Genomic DNA, 27240 nt, shown 5'->3' on the forward strand with positions numbered 1-27240 from the left:
CCTTTTCCTCATCCTCCTCTTACTTATTCATCTCCTCGTCCTCCTCTACCTCCTCCTCCTCCTCTTACTTATTCATCTCTTCGTCCTCCTCCTCCTCCTCATCCTCATCCTCCTCGTCCTCCTCCTCCTCCCCTTCCTCCTCCTCATCCTCCTCTTACTTCTTCATCTCGTCCTCCTCATCCTCCTCTACCTCCTCCTCGTCCTCCTCTCGTTCTCACCCCTCTTACTCTCTGTCCAATATTGGCCTCCGTTGTTGTCCAAACCAAATGGTTACCTGTGGGCCTATTTATAGTGCTCAACCTCTGATTTGTAAGTGAACTCACTATCTGAAAGTGTTTTCACATGTGCCAATGTGGAAAGGCAATTGGCGAAAATAGTGTAGCAATGTAGAGACCAATGTTTACAGTTTTGCTAGAAGTGTGTTATTAAATTACAACCTGAGTGTAAAGCAGTGAGTTGTGTTTACAGTTTTGCTAGAAGTGTGTTATTAAATTACAACTTGAGTGTAAAACAGAGAGTTGTGTTTACAGTTTTGCTAGAAGTGTGTTATTAAATTACAACCTGAGTGTAAAGCAGAGAGTTGTGTTTACAGTCTTGCTAGAAGTGTGTTATTAAATTACAACCTGAGTGTAAAGCAGTGAGTTGTGTTTACAGTTTTGCTAGAAGTGTGTTATTAAATTACAACCTGAGTGTAAAACAGAGAGTTGTGTTTACAGTTTTGCTAGAAGTGTGTTATTAAATTACAACCTGAGTGTAAAGCAGAGACCCTGCATTCAGTTTGGCAACACTTGGCCAATGCGTTGGCTAGAAGGGTTCATGGTTTCAGAGATAGTGAATCAAGAATCACTGTTAGTGTTTAAGCATTCAGAAAACACACTGTAACACTGCAGTTCTCTCCTTTATCATAAAGGAAAGACTAGTGACGTTGTCTGTATCCCAAATGGCACCCTATTCCCTACATAGTGCACTACTTTTGACGAGAGCCCTATGGAGTAAGTCGTGCACTATGTAGGCAATAGGGTGCCATGTGAGCCCTAACCCATGTCTCATTGGCCTCTGATGGATGCCACCTGATATTGTTTAATGCCACAGCAGCTGGTCTGTGACGGATATGGAAACAGTGGGGACATTACTGAGTGACCTCTGGCAGATATTGTTACTGAAGTTTACAGGCATCTTAAAGGACAGCCTCTGTCCTCAACAGGACCCCCTGGGACTGTCTAAAATGGCAGCCTATTCCCTATATAGTGCACTACTTTTGACCAGGGTCCAAAGGGTGAAGAAGGTGCCATTTCAGATGCACCCTTTATCTTTATAGACGGGCATCTGAAAGGACAGCCTCTGTTCCCATCAAGTCCATGTATCTTAGTCAGAGAGACAGTGCACAGCAAGAGGCCCAGTAGCAATTAGCCTGTAGAGCAGAGGGTCAATAACCTGCTAGCAGACTGAACAGATTAGACTGAACAGATTAAAATGCTATTTAGTCCTAAGGTTTGGGGTTGGGGTTAGGTTTAGGATTCAGGTTTTTGGTGTTAATGTTGGGCTTAGGTTTAGGGTTAGGGATTAGGTTTAGGTTTAGGGTTAGGTTTAGGGTTAGGGTTAGGGTTAGGGGTTAGGTTTAGGATTAGGGTTAGGTTTAGAGGTTAGGTTTAGGGTTAGGGTTAGGGTTAGGTTTAGGGTTAGGTTTAGGGTTAGGGTTAGTTTTAGGGTTAGTTTTAGGGTTAGGTTTAGGTTTAGGGGTTAGGTTTAGGGTTAGGATTAGGGTTAGGTTTAGGGGTTAGGTTTATGGTTAGGTTTAGGTTTAGGGAAAATTGGATATTGAAGGGGAATAATATTTTACTCCCTAAAAAGTTATGAAAATTCGCATAATAAAAGCTGTGTCTGTGTGGGGTGTGTGTGTGTGTGTGTGTGTGTGTGTGTGTGTGTGTGTGTGTGTGTGTGTGTGTGTGTGTGTGTGTGTGTGTGTGTGTGTGTGTGTGTGTGTGTGTGTGTGTGTGTGTGTGTGTGAATGTGTTTATTTGTGTCAACGAGTCTCCCCTGAGCCTGACAAATTGTCTTTGTCTGGTGGTGAATCCATACTGCACACTGAAAGATAAATATTGGGAAAAGGCCCAGGCTACAATGCTGATATCGTGTTTTGTTTTCTGTACATTGTCAAGTCGTTCCTTATCCTTCTAGAAATATTTAAATGGGAGACTAGCTTACCTACGTGAGGCTGGAATACGTTTCAGGGGATGAGTTGATGCACATGTAATAACAAGTACAGTGTTGAGGAGACACCCTCTACATTCTCTAGAGGACTGAACCAGTCTGGTGTTGAGGAGACACCCTCTACATTCTCTAGAGGACTGAACCAGTCTGGTGTTGAGGAGACACCCTCTACATTCTCTAGAGGACTGAACCAGTATAGTGTTGAGGAGATACCCTCTACATTCTCTAGAGGACTGAACCAGTCTGGTGTTGAGGAGAGACCCTCTACATTCTCTAGAGGACTGAACCAGTCTGGTGTTGAGGAGAGACCCTCTACATTCTCTAGAGGACTGAACCAGTACAGTGTTGAGGAGAGACCCTCTACATTCTCTAGAGGACTGAACCAGTCTGGTGTTGAGGAGAGACCCTCTACATTCTCTAGAGGACTGAACCAGTATAGTGTTGAGGAGATACCCTCTACATTCTCTAGAGGACTGAACCAGTATGGTGTTGAGGAGAGACCCTCTACATTCTCTAGAGGACTGAACCAGTATGAGGTTGAGGAGAGACCCTCTACATTCTCTAGAGGACTGAACCAGTATGGTGTTGAGGAGAGACCCTCTACATTCTCTAGAGGACTGAACCAGTACAGTGTTGAGGAGAGACCCTCTACATTCTCTAGAGGACTGAACCAGTCTGGTGTTGAGGAGAGACCCTCTACATTCTCTAGAGGACTGAACCAGTATGGTGTTGAGGAGATACCCTCTACATTCTCTAGAGGACTGAACCAGTATGGTGTTGAGGAGAGACCCTCTACATTCTCTAGAGGACTGAACCAGTATGGTGTTGAGGAGAGACCCTCTACATTCTCTAGAGGACTGAACCAGTATGGTGTTGAGGAGAGACCCTCTACATTCTCTAGAGGACTGAACCAGTACAGTGTTGAGGAGAGACCCTCTACATTCTCTAGAGGACTGAACCAGTCTGGTGTTGAGGAGAGACCCTCTACATTCTCTAGAGGACTGAACCAGTACGGTGTTGAGGAGAGACCCTCTACATTCTCTAGAGGACTGAACCAGTCTGGTGTTGAGGAGAGACCCTCTACATTCTCTAGAGGACTGAACCAGTACAGTGTTGAGGAGAGACCCTCTACATTCTCTAGAGGACTGAACCAGTACGGTGTTGAGGAGAGACCCTCTACATTCTCTAGAGGACTGAACCAGTCTGGTGTTGAGGAGAGACCCTCTACATTCTCTAGAGGACTGAACCAGTCTGGTGTTGAGGAGAGACCCTCTACATTCTCTAGAGGACTGAACCAGTCGGGTGTTGAGAAGAGACCCTCTACATTCTCTAGAGGACTGAACCAGTCTGGTGTTGAGGAGAGACCCTCTACATTCTCTAGAGGACTGAACCAGTCGGGTGTTGAGAAGAGACCCTCTACATTCTCTAGAGGACTGAACCAGTCTGGTGTTGAGGAGAGACCCTCTACATTCTCTAGAGGACTGAACCAGGTGTTGAGGAGATACTGTTGCAACATGTAAGGGTCAACCGGTGAAGAACAAACACAATTGTAAATACAACCTATTTTTTTATGTTTATTTATTTTCCATTTTTTCAGTGTAATGTTACTGTTCATATTTTATTGTTTGTTTCACTTTTTTTTATTACCTATTTTACTTGCCAATAAAGGACCTTAATAAAATACAAATGAATTGAGAGGGCACAAGAGAGAGAAAGAAAGGAGAGGAGTGGGGCGGGAAAGTAAGAGAGAGAGAGAGAGAGAGAGACAGAGGGAGAAAGAAAGAAAGAGAGGGAGAGAGAGAGAGAGAGAGAGACAGAGAGACAGAGAGATAGAGAGACAGATATAGAGAGACAGGGAGACAGAGAGACAGAGAGACAGAGAGACAGAGAGAGAGAGAGAGAGAGAGAGAGAGAGAGAGAGAGAGAGAGAGAGAGAGAGAGAGAGAGAGAGAGAGAGAGAGAGAGACAGGGAGAGAGAGAGACAGAGAGACAGAGAGACAGAGAGAGAGAGACAGAGACAGAGAGAGAGAGCGAGAGAGAGGGAGAGGGGGAGACAGAGAGAGAGAGAGCGAGAGAGAGAGGGAGAGGGGGAGACAGAGAGACAGAGAGACAGAGAGAGACAGAGAGGATCTCTGCTGGTCTTAGTTTTAGCTCTCTGTTTGTCCTCTGATAAGAGTGTTGTTTGTTTTGCTGCAGTGGCTGCCTCCAGGTGCATCCCAAACTGCACTGTATTCCCTTTCTAGTGCACTACTTTTGACCAGGGGGAATAGGGTGCCAGGGCCCACAGGGAATAGGGTGTCAGGGCCCACAGGGAATAAGGTGCCAGGGCCCACAGGGAATAGGGTGTCAGGGCCCATAGTGAATAGGGTGCCAGGGCCCACAGGGAATAGGGTGCCAGGGCCCACAGGGAATAGGGTGTCAGGGCCCACAGGGAATAAGGTGCCAGGGCCCACAGGGAATAGGGTGTCAGGGCCCACAGGGAATAAGGTGCCAGGGCCCACAGGGAATAGGGTGTCAGGGCCCACAGGGAATAAGGTGCCAGGGCCCACAGGGAATAGGGTGCCAGGGCCCATAGTGAATAGGGTGCCAGGGCCCACAGGGAATAGGGTGCCAGGGCCCACAGGGAATAGGGTGCCAGGGCCCACAGGGAATAGGGTGTCAGGGCCCACAGGGAATAGGGTGTCAGGGCCCACAGGGAATAGGGTGTCAGGGCCCACAGGGAATAGGGTGCCAGGGCCCACAGGGTTTAGGGTGCCAGGGCCCATATGGAATAGGGTGCCAGGGCCCACAGGGAATAGGGTGCCAGGGCCCATAGGGAATAGGGTGCCAGGGCCCATAGGGTGCCAGGGCCCACAGGGAATAGGGTGTCAGGGCCCACAGGGAATAGGGTGCCAGGGCCCACAGGGAATAGGGTGTCAGGGCCCACAGGGAATAGGGTGTCAGGGCCCATAGGGAATAGGGTGTCAGGGCCCACAAGGAATAGGGTGTCAGGGCCCACAGGGAATAGGGTGCCAGGGCCCACAAGGAATAGGGTGTCAGGGCCCACAGGGAATAGGGTGTCAGCGCACACAGGGAATAGGGTGCCAGGGCCCACAGGGAGTAGGGTGTCAGTGCCCACAGGGAATAGGGTGCCAGGGCCCACAGGGTTTAGGGTGCCAGGGCCCATATGGAATAGGGTGCCAGGGCCCACAGGGAATAGGGTGCCAGGGCCCATAGGGAATAGGGTGCCAGGGCCCATAGGGTGCCAGGGCCCACAGGGAACAGGGTGCCAGGGCCCACAGGGGACAGGGTGCCACGAGGGCCCACAGGGAACAGGGTGCCACGAGGGCCCACAGGGAATAGGGTGTCAGGGCCCATAGGGAATAGGGTGTCAGGGCCCACAAGGAATAGGGTGTCAGGGCCCACAGGGAATAGGGTGCCAGGGCCCACAGGGAATAGGGTGTCAGGGCCCACAGGGAATAGGGTGCCAGGGCCCATAGGGAATAGGGTGCCAGGGCCCATAGGGAATAGGGTGTCAGGGCCCACAGGGAATAGGGTGCCAGGGCCCACAGGGAATAGGGTGTCAGGACCCACAGGGAATAGGGTGCCAGGGCCCATAGGGAATAGGGTGTCAGGGCCCATAGGGAATAGGGTGTCAGGGCCCATAGGGAATAGGGTGTCAGGGCCCACAGGGAATAGGGTGTCAGGGCCCATAGGGAATAGGGTGTCAGGGCCCATAGGGAATAGGGTGCCAGGGCCCATAGGGATTATGGTGCCAGGGCCCATAGTGAATAGGGTGCCAGGGCCCATAGGGAATAGGGTACCAGGGCCCATAGGGAATAGGGTGCCAGGGCCCATATGGACTAGGTTGCCAGAGCCCACAGGGAATAGGGTGCCAGGGCCCACAGGGAATAGGGTGTCAGCGCCCACAGGGAATAGGGTGTCAGGGCCCACAGGGAATAGGGTGTCAGGGCCCACAGGGAATAGGGTGCCAGGGCCCATAGGGTTTTGGTCAAAAGCAGAGTTGGGGATTAACTGATTTACATGTAATCATGTAATCATCGTTTTTCAGGAAGGAAACGCTGTTTAATGGACCTGAATTCTTGGAGGGAAGAATGTCGAATGGAAGGTGTATTGATCAATCGCTGCTATTAATCCTTAGCAAAATAACCAGGAAAATTGAACTGCAAAATGCCCTGGTGATAAAAAAAGGGGGGTGGAAGGCAAGAGACCAACCCCCGTCTTTAAAGGAAGTTTTAAACCCTCCAGCCGACCCTGGCATTGCGCATGGTGATCTTAGGCTTGTGTGCGGCTGCTCGGCCATGGAAACCCATTTCATGAAGCTCTCGACGAACAGTTATTGTGCTGACGTTGCTTCCAGAAGCAGTTTGGAACTCGGTAGTGAGTGTTGCAACCGAGGACAGATGATTTTTATGCACTTCAGCACTCGGCGGTCCCGTTCTGTGGGCTTGTGTGTCCTACCACTTTGCGGCTGAGCCGTTGTTGCTCCTAGACGTTTCCACTTCACAATAACAGCACTTACAGTTGACCGGGGAAGCTCTAGCAGGGCAGAAATTTGACAAACTGACTTGTTGGAAAGGTGGCATCCTATGACGGTGCCACTTTGTAAGTCCCTGAGCAACTTCAGTCAGGCCATTCTACTGCCAATGTTTGTCTATGGAGATTGCATGGCGGTGTGCTTGTTTTTATATACCTGTCAACAACGGCTCTGGCTGAAATAGCCGAATCCACTCATTTGACGGGGGTGGCAACCTACTTTTGGCCATGTAGTGTGAATTTAGGTAGGTAATTGCGATAAGATAGTCATAGCTGTCAGCTAAGGTTTGATGTATACTGATTGGTCTAAACTTCCGTCAGACCCCTATTACCCACAAGCCACTTCTCTAACCCCTTTATTTCACACATTGTATTTTTTCAACCATTAAAGTGGAGAAGCTGCCCTTTAAAAGAGCCAGAATGAGCCCTACGAGTCCAGAATGTCAATGGGTTTAAATGGTTTCTGGCTCCGTAACGGCCTCCCGTAGTATATCGGAAAGGCAGCTGGCCTCTCTGTCTCTCCCTGGCCTCTCAGTCTCACTCTGGCCTTTCCGTCTCTCCCTGACGTCTCCGTCTCACTCTGGCCTCTCTGTCTCACTCTGGCCTCTCCCTGACGTCTCCGTCTCACTCTGGCCTCTCCGTCTCACTCTGGCCTCTCCGTCTCTCTCTGGCCTCTCTGTCTCACTCTGGCCTCTCCCTGACGTCTCCGTCTCACTCTGGCCTCTCCGTCTCTCCCTGACGTCTCCGTCTCACTCTGGCCTCTCCGTCTCTCCCTGACGTCTCCGTCTCACTCTGGCCTCTCCCTGACGTCTCCGTCTCACTCTGGCCTCTCCGTCTCACTCTGGCCTCTCCGTCTCACTCTGGCCTCTCCGTCTCTCTCTGGCCTCTCTGTCTCACTCTGGCCTCTCCCTGACGTCTCCGTCTCACTCTGGCCTCTCCGTCTCACTCTGGCCTCTCCGTCTCTCTCTGGCCTCTCCGTCTCACTTTGGTCTCTCTGACTCTTCCTGGACTCTCAGTCTTTCCCTGGCCTCTCAGTCTCACTCTGGCCTCTCCGTCTCACTCTGGCCTCTCCGTCTCACTCTGGCCTCTCCGTCTCACTCTGGCCTCTCTGTCTCTCTCTGGCCTCTCCGTCTCACTCTGGCCTCTCCGTCTCTCCCTGACGTCTCCGTCTCACTCTGGCCTCTCCGTCTCTCCCTGACGTCTCCGTCTCTCTCTGGCCTCTCCGTCTCACTCTGGCCTCTCCGTCTCTCCCTGACGTCTCCGTCTCACTCTGGCCTCTCCGTCTCTCCCTGACGTCTCTGTCTCATTCTGGCCTCTCCGTCTCTCCCTGACGTCTCTGTCTCTCTCTGGCCTCTCCGTCTCTCCCTGACGTCTCCGTCTCACTCTGGCCTCTCCGTCTCACTCTGGCCTCTCCGTCTCACTCTGGCCTCTCCGTCTCTCCCTGACGTCTCCGTCTCATTCTGGCCTCTCCGTCTCACTCTGGCCTCTCCGTCTCACTCTGGCCTCTCCGTCTCTCCCTGACGTCTCCGTCTCACTCTGGCCTCTCCGTCTCTCCCTGACGTCTCCGTCTCACTCTGGCCTCTCCGTCTCTCCCTGGCCTCTCCGTCTCACTCTGACGTCTCCGTCTCACTCTGGCCTCTCCGTCTCTCCCTGACGTCTCCGTCTCTCTCTGGCCTCTCCGTCTCTCCCTGGCCTCTCCGTCTCACTCTGGCCTCTCCGTCTCTCCCTGACGTCTCCGTCTCATTCTGGCCTCTCCGTCTCTCCCTGACGTCTCTGTCTCTCTCTGGCCTCTCCGTCTCTCCCTGACGTCTCCGTCTCACTCTGGCCTCTCTGTCTCACTCTGGCCTCTCCGTCTCTCCCTGACGTCTCCGTCTCTCTCTGGCCTCTCCGTCTCTCCCTGACGTCTCCGTATTCACTCTGGCCTCTCCGTCTCTCCCTGACGTCTCCGTCTCACTCTGGCCTCTCCGTCTCTCCCTGACGTCTCCGTCTCACTCTGGCCTCTCCGTCTCACTCTGGCCTCTCCGTCTCACTCTGGCCTCTCCGTCTCAATCTGGCCTCTCCGTCTCTCCCTGACGTCTCCGTCTCTCTCTGGCCTCTCCGTCTCTCCCTGACGTCTCCGTCTCACTCTGGCCTCTCCGTCTCTCCCTGACGTCTCCGTCTCACTCTGGCCTCTCCGTCTCTCCCTGACGTCTCCGTCTCACTCTGGCCTCTCCGTCTCACTCTGGTCTCTCCGTCTCACTCTGGCCTCTCCGCCTCACCGTCTCTCCCTGGCGTCTCTGTCTCACTCTGGCCTCTCCGTCTCTCCCTGACCATTAGGAAACTCTATAGCAGCTCATATAAGACAATTGTGTGGGCACACACACACACACACACACACACACACACACACACACACACACACACACACACACACACACACACACACACACACACACACACACACACACACACACACACACAGCTGTGTTTTTCCATGTAGAATTGAAACCACACTACTGTATTGTCAGCTCGGGGATTTGAACTTGCAACTTCTCAGTTACTAGTCCAACGCTCTAACCACTAGGCTACCTGCTCTAACCACTAGGCTACCCTGCCACCACCTTTCACCTGGGTTACTAGTCCAACGCTCTAACCACTAGGCTACCTGCTCTAACCACTAGGCTACCCTGCCACCACCTTTCACCTGGGTTACTAGTCCAACGCTCTAACCACTAGGCTACCTGCTCTAACCACTAGGCTACCCTGCCACCACCTTTCACCTGGGTTACTAGTCCAACGCTCTAACCACTAGGCTACCTGCTCTAACCACTAGGCTACCCTGCCACCACCTTTCACCTGGGTTACTAGTCCAACGCTCTAACCACTAGGCTACCTGCTCTAACCACTAGGCTACCCTGCCACCACCTTTCACCTGGGTTACTAGTCCAACGCTCTAACCACTAGGCTACCCTGCCACCACCTTTCACCTGGGTTACTAGTCCAACGCTCTAACCACTAGGCTACCCTGCCACCACCTTTCACCTGGGTTACTAGTCCAACGCTCTAACCACTAGGCTACCTGCTCTAACCACTAGGCTACCCTGCCACCACCTTTCACCTGGGTTACTAGTCCAACGCTCTAACCACTAGGCTACCCTGCCACCACCTTTCAAATGGGTTACTAGTCCAACGCTCTAACCACTAGGCTACCCTGCCACCCCCACATTCTAATAAAAGGAAGGCATGTGATGATCAGAAATTGTGTAATGGAATTATAGTCAACCTAAAATATGATCATATAATTATAAATACATTTTATACAGGTTTTATATATTTTTTTAAATACGTATCCTCTAAAATATTTGTAAACAGACCATAAACGTCTCAGTTTGAGTTTTTGGGGGGAAAGTTGTGAGTAAAAACCAGTGACTGGTTTGAGCCAGTCCTGTCATCACCTGGTTTGAGCCAGTCCTGTCATCACCTGGTTTGAGCCAGTCCTGTCATCACCTGGTTTGAGCCAGTCCTGTCATCACCTGGTTTGAGCCAGTCCTGTCATCACCTGGTTTGAGCCAGTCCTGCCATCACCTGGTTTGAGCCAGTCCTGCCATCACCTGGTTTGAGCCAGTCCTGTCATCACCTGGTTTGAGCCAGTCCTGTCATCTACTGGTTTGAGCCAGTCCTGTCATCACCTGGTTTGAGCCAGTCCTGTCATCACCTGGTTTGAGCCAGTCCTGTCATCACCTGGTTTGAGCCAGTCCTGTCATCTACTGGTTTGAGCCAGTCCTGTCATCACCTGGTTTGAGCCAGTCCTGTCATCACCTGGTTTGAGCCAGTCCTGTCGTCTACTGGTTTGAGCCAGTCCTGTCATCACCTGGTTTGAGCCAGTCCTGTCATCTACTGGTTTGAGCCAGTCCTGTCATCTACTGGTTTGAGCGTGGTCTGTGGTCTGTGGTCTCTGTGATTCACTGCATTGTTTCAATGGATTTTTGTCATATTAGCAGTTAATAAAAAATAAACTGTTTGGAATCATTCCTTCTAAAACTGTCTGTCTAGCTAGCTAACTAACACATACAGTGCAGATAAAGTCTTCACATTCATTGTTTTACACAATATCTTAAATCACAGCACTGGTAAACCACAGTCGACCAACTCCCTGACTAACATGACCCCTTGGACCATCATAAGAAGGTTCATGTCCATTCTAGTATTATATTTCTATGGCAGGGAGTCTAGTCGGGGTCAGACGAGGTGACCTTAAAGTGTCTGACATTGTCACGGAATTGTTGAGGTGAACCACCGACCTGATACACAGTCAAACACGTTTACAGATTTATAGGAATGTCACATTGTTCAAACTCATGTTTAATGCTGCGTAGCTCCTATCACTGAAGGATTTATAAACATTTTAATGAACTGAATAAAATCATTCCTCTGACTGCTGGGATTGTCACGCTACTAAAATCTAAAAGTAAATGAGCTGGACTTTTTCCCATCAGTTGAACAGACACAACGTGTTCCACATAATAGAGCCCGTCAGCCCATTGTCTCAATACAACAATGTGATGTCCATGAGTGGTTATTGAATTAGTGTCTAACAGAAATAACCTTTTCATCTATCAACCCTTTTAACAGAACTAAACCATACAGAACCTTTATGTGCTCATCAAGTCATTGTAATCTGAAATGACTCCTATTCACAAGGTAACGGTCTTTAAGGTGATGTTGTCACTGTCACACATCTAAACTGGTTCTCTCACTCTCCTCCCTTCTCTCCTCCCCCTCTCTCTCTCTTTCTCCTCCCTCTCTCTCCCCCCCCTCTCTCTCTCTCTCCTCCCTTTTCTCCCCCCTCTCTCTCTCTCCTCCCTCTCCTCTCTCCTCTCTCCCCTCTCTCTCTCTCTCCCCCCTCTCCTCTCTCCTCCCTTCTCTCCTCCCTCTCCACCTCTCTCTCTCCTCCCCCTCTCTCTCTCTCTCTCCTCTCCTCCCTCCTCCCCCTCCCTTCCCTTCTCTCCTCCCTCTCCTCTCTCCTCTCCCTCTCCTCCCTCTCCTCCCTCTCCTCTCACCTCCCTCTCTCCTCCCTCTCTCCTCCCTCTCCTATCTCCTCCCTCTCTCCTCCCTCTCCTCCCTCTCCTCTCTCCTCCCTCTCTCCTCCCTTCTCTCCTCCCTCTCCTCCCCCCCTCTCTCTCTCTCCTCCCTTCTCACCTCCCTCTCACCTCCCTCTCCTCTCTCCTCCCTCTCCTCCCTTCTCTCCTCTCCTCTCCCATCTCTCCTCCCTCTCCTCTCTCCTCCCTCCCTCTCTCTCTCTCTCTCTCCTCTCCTCCCTCTCTCTCTCTCCTCCCTTCTCTCCTCTCCTCTCCCTCTCCTCCGTCTCCTCCCTCTCTCTCTCTCTCTCTCTCTCTCTCCAGGTTCCATTACCAGATGTTCCTATATCAAATACCACTACTCTTCAGCAACGATACCCAAGAACCTCTCGTATGACATCACAAAGACCATACGACAGGATGAGTGGCACTCTTTGCGTAAGTCTCTCCCATTCTTTATTTTCTTCAACAGGGTTTCTGTACTCTGTACAGTTATGTCTGTATGTGTAGTTTCTGTACTCTCTACACAGACATCTCCTGTCCCTAGCCGTTATGTCAGTATGTGTAGTTTCTGTACTGTCTACACAGACATCTCCTGTTCCTAGCCGTTATGTCAGTATGTGTAGTTTCTGTACTGTCTACACAGACATCTCCTGTTTCCAGTGGTTATGTCTGTATGTGTAGTTTCTGTTTGTGTAGTTTCTGTACTCTCTACACAGACATCTCCTGTTTCCAGCAGTTATGTCTGTATGTGTAGTTTCTGTACTCTCTACACAGACATCTCCTGTTTCCAGTAGTGATGTCTGTATATTTCCCTTACAGTTTTAGATGTGTAATTAGGCACTGACTATTATATTACGAGGACTCTATATCCGAGGTCAATGGATTTGTTAGACTTTATCTCGGGGTGAAAAAGAGACAAGGAGAAAGCTTTGAGGTTGAGAGACTTCCTGTCACCTGACACACACTGTCATTGGAGGGAGGAAGCATGATAGTTTGGGTCATGATGGGGGGGCAGGTAACCTAGTGGTTAGAGTGTTGGACTAGCAACCGAAAGGTTGCAAGATTGAATCCCCCGAGCTGACAAGGTATACATCTGTTGTTCTGCCCCTGAACAAGGCTGTTAACCCGCTGTTCCCCGGTAGGCCGTCATTATAAATAAGAATTTGTTCTTACCTGACTTGCCTGGTTAAATTAAGGTAAAAAATAATGTACGGAGGGCTGCTGATCGCTTCTCTGGCCGTCTTCCTCCCCTCTCTCTTCTCCCTCTCTCTCTCTCTCTTCTCTCTCTCTCTCTTCTCCCTCTCTCCCTCTCTCTTCTCCCTCTCTCCCCTCCCTCTCTCTTGCTCTCTTCTCCATCTCCCTGTCTTTCTCTACTCTCCCTCTTCCTCTCTTTTACCACCTCTGTCTTCCTCCCCCCATCGTCCCTCCCTTTCTCCCCCTCAGTAAGAGAGAAGCATTACGTAATCCCATCCCAGTACTTGCATAAAACGCACCAAACACAGTCGACAGATACAGATGAAAAAAATATATATATGTTTTCGGTTCTACAGTTAGAAGCATTTTGAAGGCCAGTCTCCATCTCTGTTCCACCGCTGGGTTTAAATTCCCATAAATCACTTTCCATTAATGGTGTGCGTCCACATCCTCCACACTTCCTGGTTCCAGAGCATCACAACATCCTCCACACTTCCTGGTTCCAGAACATCACAACATCCTCCACACTTCCTGGTTCCAGAGCATCACAACATCCTCCACACTTCCTGGTTCCAGAGCATCACAACATCCCTCCACACTTCCTGGTTCCAGAGCATCACAACATCCTCCACACTTCCTGGTTCCAGAGCATCACAACATCCCTCCACACTTCCTGGTTCCAGAGCATCACAACATCCTCCACACTTCCTGGTTCCAGAGCATCACAACATCCCTCCATACAGCAGCTATGGATCTAGGACTATCCAATCCCATCATCCCTCCATACAGCAGCTACGGATCTAGGACTGTCCAATCCCAACATCCCTCCATACAGCAGCTATGGATCTAGGACTGTCCAATCCCATCATCCCTCCATACAGCAGATATGGATCTAGGACTGTCCAATCCCAACATCTCTCCATACACCAGATACGGATCTAGGACTGTCCAATCCCATCATCCCTCCATACAGCAGCTACGGATCTAGGACTGTCCAATCCCAACATCCCTCCATACAGCAGCTATGGATCTAGGACTGTCCAATCCCATCATCCCTCCATACAGCAGCTACGGATCTAGGACTGTCCAATCCCAACATCCCTCCATACAGCAGATATGGATCTAGGACTGTCCAATCCCAACATCCCTCCATACAGCAGCTACGGATCTAGGACTGTCCAATCCCATCATCCCTCCATACAGCAGATATGGATCTAGGACTGTCCAATCCCATCATCCCTCCATACAGCAGATACGGATCTAGGACTGTCCAATCCCATCAGGAACTATTCACACCCTTGTAATCCCATGTGAACTATAGAAGAGATGGAGTTTTGCTCCAGTCAAGAACAACAGTCATCCATTTTTATTTTTACAGATGAGAGGATGGCTTTGGTTAGCATGCAGTCATTTGAAAGAACACAGACTGTACCCCTCAAGGCTCCAAAATAACAAAGGTTAAAGAACACAGACTGTACCCCTCAAGGCTCCAAAATAACAACGGTTAAAGAACACAGACTGTACCCCTCAAGGCTCCAAAATAACAAGGGTTAAAGAACACAGACTGTACCCCTCAAGACTCCAAAATAACAAGGGTTAAAGAACACAGACTGTACCCCTCAAGACTCCAAAATAACAAGGGTTAAAGAACACAGACTGTACCCCTCAAGGCTCCAAAATAACAAGGGTTAAGGAACACAGACTGTACCCCTCAAGGCTCCAAAATAACAAGGGTTAAAGAACACAGACTGTACCCCTCAAGGCTCCAAAATAACAAGGGTTAAAGAACACATACTGTACCCCTCAAGGCCCCAAAAAAACAAGGGTTAAAGAACACAGACTGTACCCCTCAAGGCTCCTCAAGGCTCCAAAATAACAAGGGTTACACCATCATTCGAAGTTGATCACGGTGCCTAGCAAGCTTGTAAGGATCGACAATCGGGAATTGTGCACATGAACGTGAAGCGTATGGCCTCTGTTTGAATGTCCATTTGATTTAAAGAGGCATACAGGGCATTTGGAAGGTATTCCAGACCCTTTGACTTTTTCCACATTTTGTTATGTTACAGCCTTATTCTAACATGGATTAAATTAATGTTTTTCCTCGTCAATCTACACACAATACCGCATAATGACATCACAATACCCCATAATGACATCACAATACCCCATAATGACATCACAATACCCCATAATGACATCACAATACCCAATAATGACATCACAAGACCCCATAATGACAAAGTGAAAAAAGGTTTTTAGTTTTTTGCACATTTGTTACGAATAAAAACAGAAATAACTTATTTACATAAGTATTCAGACCCTTTGCTATGAGACTCGAAATTGAGCTCAGGTGCATCCTGTTTTCATTGATCATTCTTGAGATGTTTCTAGAACTGGATTGGAGTCCACTTGTGGTAAATTCTATTCTTTGGACATGATTTGGAAAGGCACAACCTGTCTATATAAGGTCCCAGAGTTGACAGTGCATATCAGAGCAAAAACCAAGCCTTGAGGTCGAAGGAATTGTCCGTAGAGCTCCGACACAGGATTGTGTCGAGGCACAGATCTGGGGAAGGGTACTAAAAAAAATTCTGCATCATTGAAGGTCCCCAAGAACACAGTGGCCTCCATCATTCTTAAATGGAAGAAGTTTGGAACCACCAAGCCTCTTCCTAGAGCTGGCCACCCGACCAAACTGAGCATTCGGGGGAGAAGGGCCTTTGTCAGGTAGTTGAACAAGAACCCGATGGTCACTCCAGAGTTCCTCTGTGGAGATGGGAAAACCTTCCAGAAGGACAACCATGTCTGCAGCACCCCCCCAATCAGGCCTCTAGGGTAGAGTGGCCAGACAGAAGCCACTTCCCAGTAAAAGGCACCTAAAGAGTCTCTGACCATGAGAAACAAGATTCCCTGGTCTGATGAAACCAAGATTAAACTCTTTGGCCTGAATGCCAAGCGTCCCACATCCCCTTCTGCCCTGACGGTCTTAAATACTGTATCTTACAAAACACATCCACTTCTGCCCTGACGGTCACCCGCTCACCCTCTATTCAGTCTTACCCCAGTCTGCGGTGGTTAATGTCCTTATTACTGGGCACACAAACACACACACACGCACACAAATAACGATGATGGATGGATGCTCTGTCAAGCGTGAAAAACAGAAAAATAAAAATGACAAAAGGGAAAATAAACAAATCCACTTCCTGCTCTTGGAGAGTCTTCCCCTCTCCTCTCTCCTCCTCTCCCCCCCGCTACATCCCCCTCACCTCCCCCTCTCATGCCCTCTCTCTCCCGCTCCTTCCCCCTCACATCCCCCTCTCCTCTCTCCCCTCCTCTCACCTCCCCCTCTCTCCCCCTCTCCTTCTCACCTCCCCCTCTCTCCCCCTCTCCTTCCCCCTCTCTCCCCTCACCTCCCCCTCTCCCCTCTAAGCCAAATCAATCAGGGGACCAGTCTTCTAATATTTAAATTAAGACACTGAATTCTAATAGAACATTTTAACCAGGCAACATCCCTTCCCTCTGGGTTTAACCAGGCCACATCCCTTCCCTCTGGGTTTAACCAGGGCACCTCTCTTCCCTCTTACTGCCAAACCTAACCCTTCTCTCTGGGTTTAACCAGGCCACATCCCTTCCCTCTGGGTTTAACCAGGCCACCTCTCTTCCCTCTTACTGCCAGACCTAACCCTTCTCTCTGGGTTTAACCAGGCCACATCCCTTCCCTCTGGGTTTAACCAGGTCACCTCTCTTCCCTCTTACAGCCAGACCTAACCCTTCTCTCTGGGTTTAACCAGGCCACATCCCTTCCCTCTGGGTTTAACCAGGCCACCTCTCTTCCCTCTTACTGCCAGACCTAACCCTTCCCTCTGGGTTTAACCAGGCCACTTCTCTTCCCTCTTACAGCCAGACCTAACCCTTCCCTCTGGGTTTAACCAGGCCACTTCCCTTCCCTCTTACAGCCAGACCTAACCCTTCCCTCTGGGTTTAACCAGGCCACTTCCCTTCCCTCTTACAGCCAGGCCTAACCCTTCTCTCTGGGTTTAACCAGGCCACATCCCTTCCCTCTGGGTTTAACCAGGCCACATCCCTTCCCTCTGGGTTTAACCAGGCCACTTCTCTTCCCTCTTACAGCCAGACCTAACCCTTCCCTCTGGGTTTAACCAGGCCACTTCTCTTCCCTCTTACAGCCAGACCTAACCCTTCTCTCTGGGTTTAACCAGGCCACATCCCTTCCCTCTGGGTTTAACCAGGCCACTTCCCTTCCTTCTGGGTTTAACCAGGCCACTTCCCTTCCCTCTTACAGCCAAACCTAACCCTTCTCTCTGGGTTTAACCAGGCCACTTCCCTTCCCTCTGGGTTTAACCAGGCCACATCTCTTCCCTCTTACAGCCAGACCTAACCCTTCCCTCTGGGTTTAACCAGGCCACTTCCCTTCCCTCTTACAGCCAAACCTAACCCTTCTCTCTGGGTTTAACCAGGCCACTTCCCTTCCCTCTTACAGCCAGACCTAACCCTTCTCTCTGGGTTTAACCAGGCCACTTCCCTTCCCTCTGGGTTTAACCAGGCCACATCTCTTCCCTCTTACAGCCAGACCTAACCCTTCTCTCTGGGTTTAACCAGGCCACCTCTCTTCCCTCTGGGTTTAACCAGGCCACATCCCTTCCCTCTGGGTTTAACCAGGCCACATCCCTTCCCTCTGGGTTTAACCAGGCCACCTCTCTTCCCTCTGGGTTCAACCAGGCCACTTCCCTTCTCTCTGGGTTTAACCAGGCCACATCCCTTCCCTCTGGGTTTAACCGGGCCACTTCCCTTCCCTCTGGGTTTAACCAGGCCACTTCCCTTCCCTCTTACAGCCAGACCTAACCCTTCTCTCTGGGTTTAACCAGGCCACATCCCTTCCCTCTGGGTTTAACCAGGCCACCTCTCTTCCCTCTTACAGCCAGACCTAACCCTTCCCTCTGGGTTTAACCAGGCCACCTCTCTTCCCTCTTACTGCCAGACCTAACCCTTCCCTCTGGGTTTAACCAGGCCACTTCTCTTCCCTCTTACAGCCAGACCTAACCCTTCCCTCTGGGTTTAACCAGGCCACTTCCCTTCCCTCTTACAGGCAGACCTAACCCTTCCCTCTGGGTTTAACCAGGCCACTTCCCTTCCCTCTTACAGCCAGGCCTAACCCTTCTCTCTGGGTTTAACCAGGCCACATCCCTTCCCTCTGGGTTTAACCAGGCCACATCCCTTCCCTCTGGGTTTAACCAGGCCACTTCTCTTCCCTCTTACAGCCAGACCTAACCCTTCCCTCTGGGTTTAACCAGGCCACTTCTCTTCCCTCTTACAGCCAGACCTAACCCTTCCCTCTGGGTTTAACCAGGCCACTTCCCTTCCCTCTTACAGCCAAACCTAACCCTTCTCTCTGGGTTTAACCAGGCCACTTCCCTTCCCTCTGGGTTTAACCAGGCCACCTCTCTTCCCTCTTACAGCCAGACCTAACCCTTCTATCTGGGTTTAACCAGGCCACATCCCTTCCCTCTGGGTTTAACCAGGCCACCTCTCTTCCCTCTGGGTTTAACCAGGCCACATCCCTTCCCTCTGGGTTTAACCAGGCCACATCCCTTCCCTCTGGGTTTAACCAGGCCACATCCCTTCCCTCTGGGTTTAACCAGGCCACATCCCTTCCCTCTGGGTTTAACCAGGCCACCTCTCTTCCCTCTGGGTTTAACCAGGCCACTTCCCTTCTCTCTGGGTTTAACCAGGCCACATCCCTTCCCTCTGGGTTTAACCGGGCCACTTCCCTTCCCTCTGGGTTTAACCAGGCCACTTCCCTTCCCTCTTACAGCCAGACCTAACCCTTCTCTCTGGGTTTAACCAGGCCACATCCCTTCCCTCTGGGTTTAACCAGGCCACCTCTTTTTCCTCTTAAAGCCAGACCTAACCCTTCCCTCTGGGTTTAACCAGGCCACTTCTCTTCCCTCTTACAGCCAGACCTAACCCTTCTCTCTGGGTTTAACCAGGCCACCTCTCTTCCCTCTTACTGCCAGACCTAACCCTTCTATCTGGGTTTAACCAGGCCACATCCCTTCCCTCTGGGTTTAACCAGGCCACCTCTCTTCCCTCTTACAGCCAGACCTAACCCTTCCCTCTGGGTTTAACCAGGCCACCTCTCTTCCCTCTTAAAGCCAGACCTAACCCTTCCCTCTGGGTTTAACCAGGCCACCTCTCTTCCCTCTTACTGCCAGACCTAACCCTTCTATCTGGGTTTAACCAGGCCACATCCCTTCCCTCTGGGTTTAACCAGGCCACCTCTCTTCCCTCTTACAGCCAGACCTAACCCTTCCCTCTGGGTTTAACCAGGCCACCTCTCTTCCCTCTTAAAGCCAGACCTAACCCTTCCCTCTGGGTTTAACCAGGCCACCTCTCTTCCCTCTTAAAGCCAGACCTAACCCTTCCCTCTGGGTTTAACCAGGCCACCTCTCTTCCCTCTTAAAGCCAGACCTAACCCTTCCCTCTGGGTTTAACCAGGCCACCTCTCTTCCCTCTTACAGCCAGACCTAACCCTTCTCTCTGGGTTTAACCAGGCCACCTCTTTTTCCTCTTAAAGCCAGACCTAACCCTTCTCTCTGGGTTTAACCAGGCCACTTCTCTTCCCTCTTACAGCCAGACCTAACCCTTCTCTCTGGGTTTAACCAGGCCACATCTCTTCCCTCTGGGTTTAACCAGGCCACCTCTTTTTCCTCTTAAAGCCAGACCTAACCCTTCTCTCTGGGTTTAACCAGGCCACATCCCGTCCCTCTTACAGCCAGACCTAACCCTTCTCTCTGGGTTTGACCAGGCCACATCCCTTCCCTCTGGGTTTAACCAGGCCACCTCTCTTCCCTCTTAAAGCCAGACCTAACCCTTCTCTCTGGGTTTAACCAGGCATCTGAGGGAGAGGATGGAGCTCAGGGGGACTGGTCCTGAGGGAGAGGATGGAGGGGGATGATCCTGAGGGTGAGGATGGCGCTCGGGTGGACTGGTCCTGAGGGAGAGGATGGAGCTCGGGGCGGACTGGTCCTGAGGGAGAGGTAGAGGATGGAGGGGGCTGGTCCTGAGGGAGAGGATGGAGGGGGATGATCCTGAGGGTGAGGATGGAGCTCGGTGGCGGACTGGTCCTGAGGGAGAGGTAGAGGATGGAGGGGGCTGGTCCTGAGGGAGAGAATGGAGCTCGGGGTGGACTGGTCCTGAGGGAGAGGTAGAGGATGGAGGGGGCTGGTCCTGAGGGAGAGAATGGAGATCGGGGCGGACTGGTCCTGAGGGAGAGGTAGAGGATGGAGAGGGCTGGTCCTAAGGGAGAGGTAGAGGATGGAGAGGGCTGGTCCTGAGGGAGAGGTAGAGGATGGAGGGGGCTGGTCCTGAGGGAGAGGTAGAGGATGGAGAGGGCTGGTCCTGAGGGAGAGGTAGAGGATGGAGGGGGCTGGTCCTGAGGGAGAGGTAGAGGATGGAGAGGGCTGGTCCTGAGGGAGAGGTAGAGGATGGAGAGGGCTGGTCCTGAGGTAGAGGATGGAGAGGGCTGGTCCTGAGGGAGAGGATGGAGCTCGGGGCGGACTGGTTCTGAGGGAGAGGATGGAGGGGGCTGGTCCTGAGGGTGAGGATGGAGCTCGGGGTGGACTGGTCCTGAGGGAGAGGTAGAGGATGGAGGGGGATGATCCTGAGGGTGAGGATGGAGCTTGGTGCGGACTGCTCCTGAGGGAGAGGATGGAGCTCGGGGTGGACTGGTCCTGAGGGAGAGTATAGAGCTCGGGGCGGACTGGGACAAGATATTGTCCCTGGCATTTCTAACACACTAGCCCATTTTTTCCCTTGAGGCCAGAAAAAGTCAGATAATTATCATTTTTCCCATAAAAACACAAGTTAGACAGGCCCACTGAGATAAAAATAGACCAGCTCGTCTGGCATTTGCCCAAAATAGCAGATGGTCAGTCTGCCCCTGGATGGAACAGGTTGATGTCTAGATGGTCAGTCTGCCCCTGGATGGAACAGGTTGATGTCTAGATGGTCAGTCTGCCCCTGGATGGAACAGGTTGATGTCTAGATGGTCAGTCTGCCCCTGGATGGAACAGGTTGATGTCTAGATGGTCAGTCTGCCCCTGGATGGAACAGGTTGATATCTAGATGGTCAGTCTGCCCCTGGATGGAACAGGATGATATCTAGATGGTCAGTCTGCCCCTGGATGGAACAGGTTGATGTCTAGATGGTCAGTCTGCCCCTGGATGTTACAGGTTGATGTCTAGATGGTCAGTCTGCCCCTGGATAGAACAGGTTGATGTCTAGATGGTCAGTCTGCCCCTGGATGGAACAGGTTGATGTCTAGATGGTCAGTCTGCCCCTGGATGGGACACGTTGATGTCTAGATGGTCAGTCTGCCCCTGGATGGAACAGGTTGATGTCTAGATGGTCAGTCTGCCCCTGGATGGAACAGGTTGATGTCTAGATGGTCAGTCTGCCCCTGGATGGAACAGGTTGATGTCTAGATGGTCAGTCTGCCCCTGGATGGAACAGGTTGAGTTCTAGATGGTCAGTCTAGCTTGCAAACTGTCACGAATTATAAAATGAAATCTAGCCACAAGCTGCCCAGAGCCTACCAGACAAGTTACAGACCGTCAATGCTCGCTTCGTGGCAAGCAACACTGAACCATGCATGAGATCACCAGCTGTTTTATTTAAGTACTTTACACCACTGAGGATTCCCACGTTCAAACTCAGTTGGTGACATAGACATGCAGGATACCCACGTTCAAACTCAGATAGTGACATAGACAGCCACAAGATGTTACGCGGAATGGAACAGGGGAACCCAAGAGCAGACTCGGACAAGGAGACTGGGATGAAGTAACCAAGGTATTTATTGAAACGCAGGGGGGAGATGGAGTGCAGGCCAGGGGAGACTTGGGTGGACTGCAGGAAACCAGGTGCGGAGGCTGAGACTGGAGCAAGAGGGGTTGAGACAGGGTAAGCAGGTGCGGAGGCTGAGACTGGAGTGAGAGGGGTTGAGACAGGGTAAGCAGGTCCGGAGGCTGAGGCTGGAGTGAGAGGGGTTGGGAGAGAAAAAGCAGGTCTGGAGGCCGAGGTTGGAGCGAGAGGGGTTGAGACAGGGTAACCAGGTTCGGAGGCTGGAGCGAGAGGGGTTGGGACAGGGTAACCAGGTTCGGAGGCTGGAGCGAGAGGGGTTGGGACAGGGTAAGCCGGTCCGGAGGCTGAGGCTGGAGCGAGAGGGGTTGAGACAGGGTAAGCAGGTCCGGAGGCTGAGGCTGGAGCGAGAGGGGTTGAGACAGGGTAAGCAGGTCCAGATGCTGAGGCTGGAGCGAGAGGGGTTGAGACAGGGTAAGCAGGTCCGGAGGCTGAGGCTGGAGTGAGAGGGGTTGAGACAGGGTAAGCAGGTCCGGAGGCTGAGGCTGGAGCGAGAGGGGTTGAGACAGGGTAAGCAGGTCCGGATGCTGAGGCTGGAGCGAGAGGGGTTGGGACAGGACAAGCAAGTCCGGAGGCTGAGGCTGAGGCTGGAGCGAGAGGGGTTGAGACAGGGTAAGCAGGTCCGGAGGCTGAGGCTGGAGCGAGAGGGGTTGAGACAGGGTAAGCCGGTCCGGAGGCTGAGACTGGAGCGAAAGGGGTTGAGACAGGGTAAGCCGGTCCGGAGGCTGAGACTGGAGTGAGAGGGGTTGGGACAGGGTAACCAGGTCTGGAGGCTGAGGCTGGAGGGAGAGGGGTTGGGACAGGGTAACCAGGTCTGGAGGCTGAGGCTGGAGCGAGAGGGGTTGAGACAGGTTAAGCAGGTCCGGATGCTGAGGCTGGAGCGAGAGGGGTTGGGACAGGACAAGCAAGTCTTGAGGCTGAGGCTGGAGCGAGAGGGGTTGAGACAGGACAAGCAGGTCCGGAGGCTGAGGCTGGAGCGAGAGGGGTTGAGACAGGGTAAGCTGGTCCGGAGGCTGAGGCTGGAGCGAGAGGGGCTGGGACAGGACAAGCAGGTCCGGAGGCTGAGGCTGGAGTGAGAGGGGTTGGGACAGGGTAAGCAGGTCCGGAGGGGAATCCAAGGGAGTAGTAGAGTGGGGAATCCAGGACAGAGTAGCAGGATGACGAGACGTGGGACAGGAGACATGGACCAGAGTCAGAGAGGGCAGAACTGTAGCGGAGATTACGATCTGGCAGTGTGAAAGTGGCAGGACTGAGTATTTGTAGAGGTCTTGATTATGGAACAGGTTGCAGCTGGTGGGGGTCTGCTCTGACTCCAGCACACTTGTCTCCGCCCACACAATCACACAGAGAAGGAGGGAGAGTGCACTGGGGGAGTGGCGGCAGGTCAAGGAGACACCAGATGAGCACTAGAGGGCGTGGCAGGAGCAGATATGACACAAGACATGCAGGATACCCATGTTCAAACTCAAGAGAGAGAGAGAGAGAGAGAGAGACAGAGAGACAGAGAGAGAGAGAGAGAGAGACAGAGAGACAGAGAGAGAGAGAGAGAGAGAGAGAGAGAGAGAGAGAGAGTAGGAGAGAGAGAGAGAGACAGAGAGAGAGAGAGACAGACAGAGACAGAGACAGAGACAGAGAGAGAGAGAGAGAGAGAGAGAGAGAGAGAGAGAGAGAGAGAGAGAGAGAGAGAGAGAGAGAGAGAGAGAGAGAGAGAGAGAGAGAGAGAGAGACTTCGTAGATGCTGGACCATAGGGATTTAGTAAGATCAAAAGAACCAAAGGACTGATGAATAGTGAACCGGGGGAAGCAGTCAGTGAACATGACAGTGAACATTATCCACCAGAGACTAAGTCAGAGGTTCTAAGGGTTCTAAGGCTTTGTTCAAATTGTTCTCAAGGCTTCCAGCCACACCCTCTGGACCCCTTCACAGTGGTGTCTGTCTGGGCCTGGTACTGGAATTGGGACTGGGACTGTGTCTGGGACTGGAATTATGACTGAGGCTGGAACTAGGACTGGGACTGTGTCTGGGACTGGGACTGGAACTAGAACTGGGACTGTGTCTGGGACTGGAACTAGGACTGGGACTTTGTCTGGGACTGTGTCTGGGACTGGAACTGGAACTAGGACTGGGACTGTGTCTGGGACTGGGACTGGGACTAGAACTGGGACTGTGTCTGGGACTGGGACTGGGACTAGAACTGGGAATGTGTCTGGGACTGGAACTAGGACTGGGACTGTGTCTGGGACTGGGACTGGGACTAGAACTGGGACTGGGACTGGAACTAGGACTGGGACTGGAACTAGAACTGGGACTGGAACTAGGACTGGAACTAGAACTGGGACTGGAACTAGGACTGGGACTGGAACTAGAACTGGGACTGGAACTAGAACTGGGACTAGAACTGGGACTGGGACTAGAACTGGGACTGGAACTAGAACTGGGACTGTGTCTGGGACTGGAACTAGGACTGGAACTGGAACTAGGACTGAGTCTGGGACTGGAACTAGGACTGGAACTGGAACTAGGACTGAGACTGGGACTGGAACTAGGACTGGGACTGGAACTGGAACTGGAACTAGGACTGGAACTAGGACTGAGACTGGGACTGGAACTGGAACTGAGACTGGGACTGGAACTGGAACTGGGACTGGAACTGGAACTAGGACGGAGACTGGGACTGGAACTAGGACTGAGACTGGGACTGGAACTGGAACTAGGACTGAGACTGGGACTGGAACTGGAACTGGAACTAGGACTGAGACTGGGACTGGAACTAGGACTGAGACTGGGACTGGAACTAGGACTGAGACTGGGACTGGAACTGGAACAAGGACTGGAACTAGGACTGAGACTGGGACTGGAACTGGAACTGGGACTGGAACTAGGACTGAGACTGGGACTGGAACTGGAACTGGGACTGGGACTGGAACTGGAACTAGGACTGGAACTGGAACTAGAACTGGGACTGGGACTAGAACTGGAACTGTCTATGGGACTGGGACTGGAACTAGGACTGGGACTGTGTCTGGGACTGGGACTGTCTATGGGACTGGGACTGGAACTAGGACTGGGACTCGGACTGGAACTAGGACTGGGACTGTGTCTGGGACTGGGACTGTCTATGGGACTGGGACTGGAACTAGGACTGGGACTGGGACTGGAACTGGGACTGGGACTGTGTCTGGGACTGGGACTGTCTATGGGACTGGGACTGGAACTAGGACTGGGACTGGGACTTTGTCTGGGACTGGAACTGGGACTGTCTATGGGACTGGGACTGGAACTAGGACTGGGACTGGAACTAGAACTGGGACTGGGACTGGGACTGTCTATGGGACTGGGACTGGAACTAGGACTGGGACTGGAACTAGAACTGGGACTGGGACTAGAACTGGGACTGGAACTAGAACTAGGACTGGGACTGGGACTGGGACTCGGACTGGAACTAGGACTGGGACTGGAACTAGAACTGGGACTGGAACTAGAACTGGGACTGGAACTAGAACTGGGACTGGGACTGGAACTTGAACTGGGACTGGAACTAGAACTGGGACTGGGACTGGAACTAGAACTAGGACTGGGACTGGAACTAGAACTGGGACTGGAACTAGAACTGGGACTGGAACTGGAACTGGGACTGGAACTGGAACTAGAACTGGGACTGGGACTAGAACTGGGACTAGAACTAGAACTAGGACTGGAACTAGAACTAGGACTGGGACTGGAACTAGAACTGGGACTGGAACTAGAACTGGGACTGGAACTAGGACTGGGACTAGAACTGGGACTGGAGCTAGAACTGGGACTGGAACTAGAACTGGGACTGGAACTAGAACTAGGACTGGAACTGGAACTGGGACTGGAACTGGAACTGGAACTAGGACTGGGACTGGAACTGGGACTGGAACTGGGACTGGAACTAGAACTGGGACTGGAACTAGAACTGGGACTGGAACTAGAACTGGGACTGGAACTAGAACTGGGACTGGGACTGGGACTAGGACTGGAACTAGGACTGGGACTGGGACTGGGACTAGGACTGGAACTGGAACTGGGACTGGAACTGGGACTGGGACTGGAACTAGGACTGGGACTAGAACTAGAACTGGAACTGGGACTGGAACTGGGACTGGAACTAGAACTGGGACTGGAACTGGACTGGAACTAGAACTGGGACTGGAACTAGAACTGGAACTGGGACTGGAACTAGAACTGGGACTGGGACTGGAACTGGGACTGGGACTGGAACTGGGACTGGAACTAGAACTGGGACTGGGACTGGAACTAGGACTGGGACTAGAACTAGAACTGGAACTGGGACTGGAACTGGGCCTGGAACTAGAACTGGGACTGGGACTGGAACTAGAACTGGGACTGGAACTGGAACTGGAACTGGGACATGAACTGGGACTGGAACTAGAACTGGGACTGGAACTAGGACTAGGACTGGAACTAGAACTAGGAATGGGACTGGAACTAGAACTGGGACTGGAACTAGAACTGGGACTGGAACTAGAACTGGGACTGGAACCAGGACTGGGACTAGAACTGGGACTAGAACTAGAACTGGGACTGGAACTAGAACTGGGACTGGAACTAGAACTAGGACTGGAACTGGAACTGGGACTGGGACTGGAACTGGAACTAGGACTGGGACTGGAACTGGGACTTGAACTGGGACTGGAACTAGAACTGGGACTGGAACTAGAACTGGGACTGGAACTAGAACTGGGACTGGAACTAGAACTGGGACTGGAACTAGAACTGGGACTGGGACTAGGACTGGGACTGGGACTGGGACTAGGACTGGGACTGGGACTAGAACTGGGACTGGAACTAGAACTGGGACTGGGACTTTGTCTGGGACTGGGACTGGAACTAGAACTGGGACTGGGACTGGAACTGGGACTGGAACTAGAACTGGGACTGGAACTAGGACTGGGACTGGGACTAGGACTGGGACTGGGACTGGAACTGGGACTGGAACTAGGACTGGGACTGGACCTAGAACTGGGACTGGGACTGGGACTAGGACTGGGACTGGGACCGGGACTAGGACTGGGACTGGAACTAGAACTGGGACTGGGACTTTGTCTGGGACTGGGACTGGAACTAGAACTGGGACTGGGACTGGAACTGGGACTTAAACTAGAACTGGGACTGGAACTAGAACTGGGACTGGGACTGGGACTAGGAATGGGACTGGTACTGGGACTAGGACTGGGACTGGGACTAGAACTGGGACTGGAACTAGAACTGGGACTGGGACTTTGTCTGGGACTGGGACTGGAACTAGA

General features: G+C 51.8%; 1 protein-coding gene across 1 annotated transcript in view; it reads left to right on the forward strand.

The window, feature by feature from the left end:
- Positions 1-27240, forward strand: part of LOC129864898 (transmembrane protein 178B) — a 241551-nt gene that overhangs the window by 95751 nt on the left and 118560 nt on the right. The window contains exon 3 of the mRNA XM_055937212.1: positions 12129-12242. Coding sequence (XP_055793187.1) covers positions 12129-12242 — 114 coding nt within the window. The remainder of the gene's footprint in view (positions 1-12128; positions 12243-27240) is intronic.

The sequence above is a fragment of the Salvelinus fontinalis genome, chromosome 11 (assembly GCF_029448725.1).
Source record: "Salvelinus fontinalis isolate EN_2023a chromosome 11, ASM2944872v1, whole genome shotgun sequence".
NCBI lineage: Eukaryota > Metazoa > Chordata > Actinopteri > Salmoniformes > Salmonidae > Salvelinus > Salvelinus fontinalis.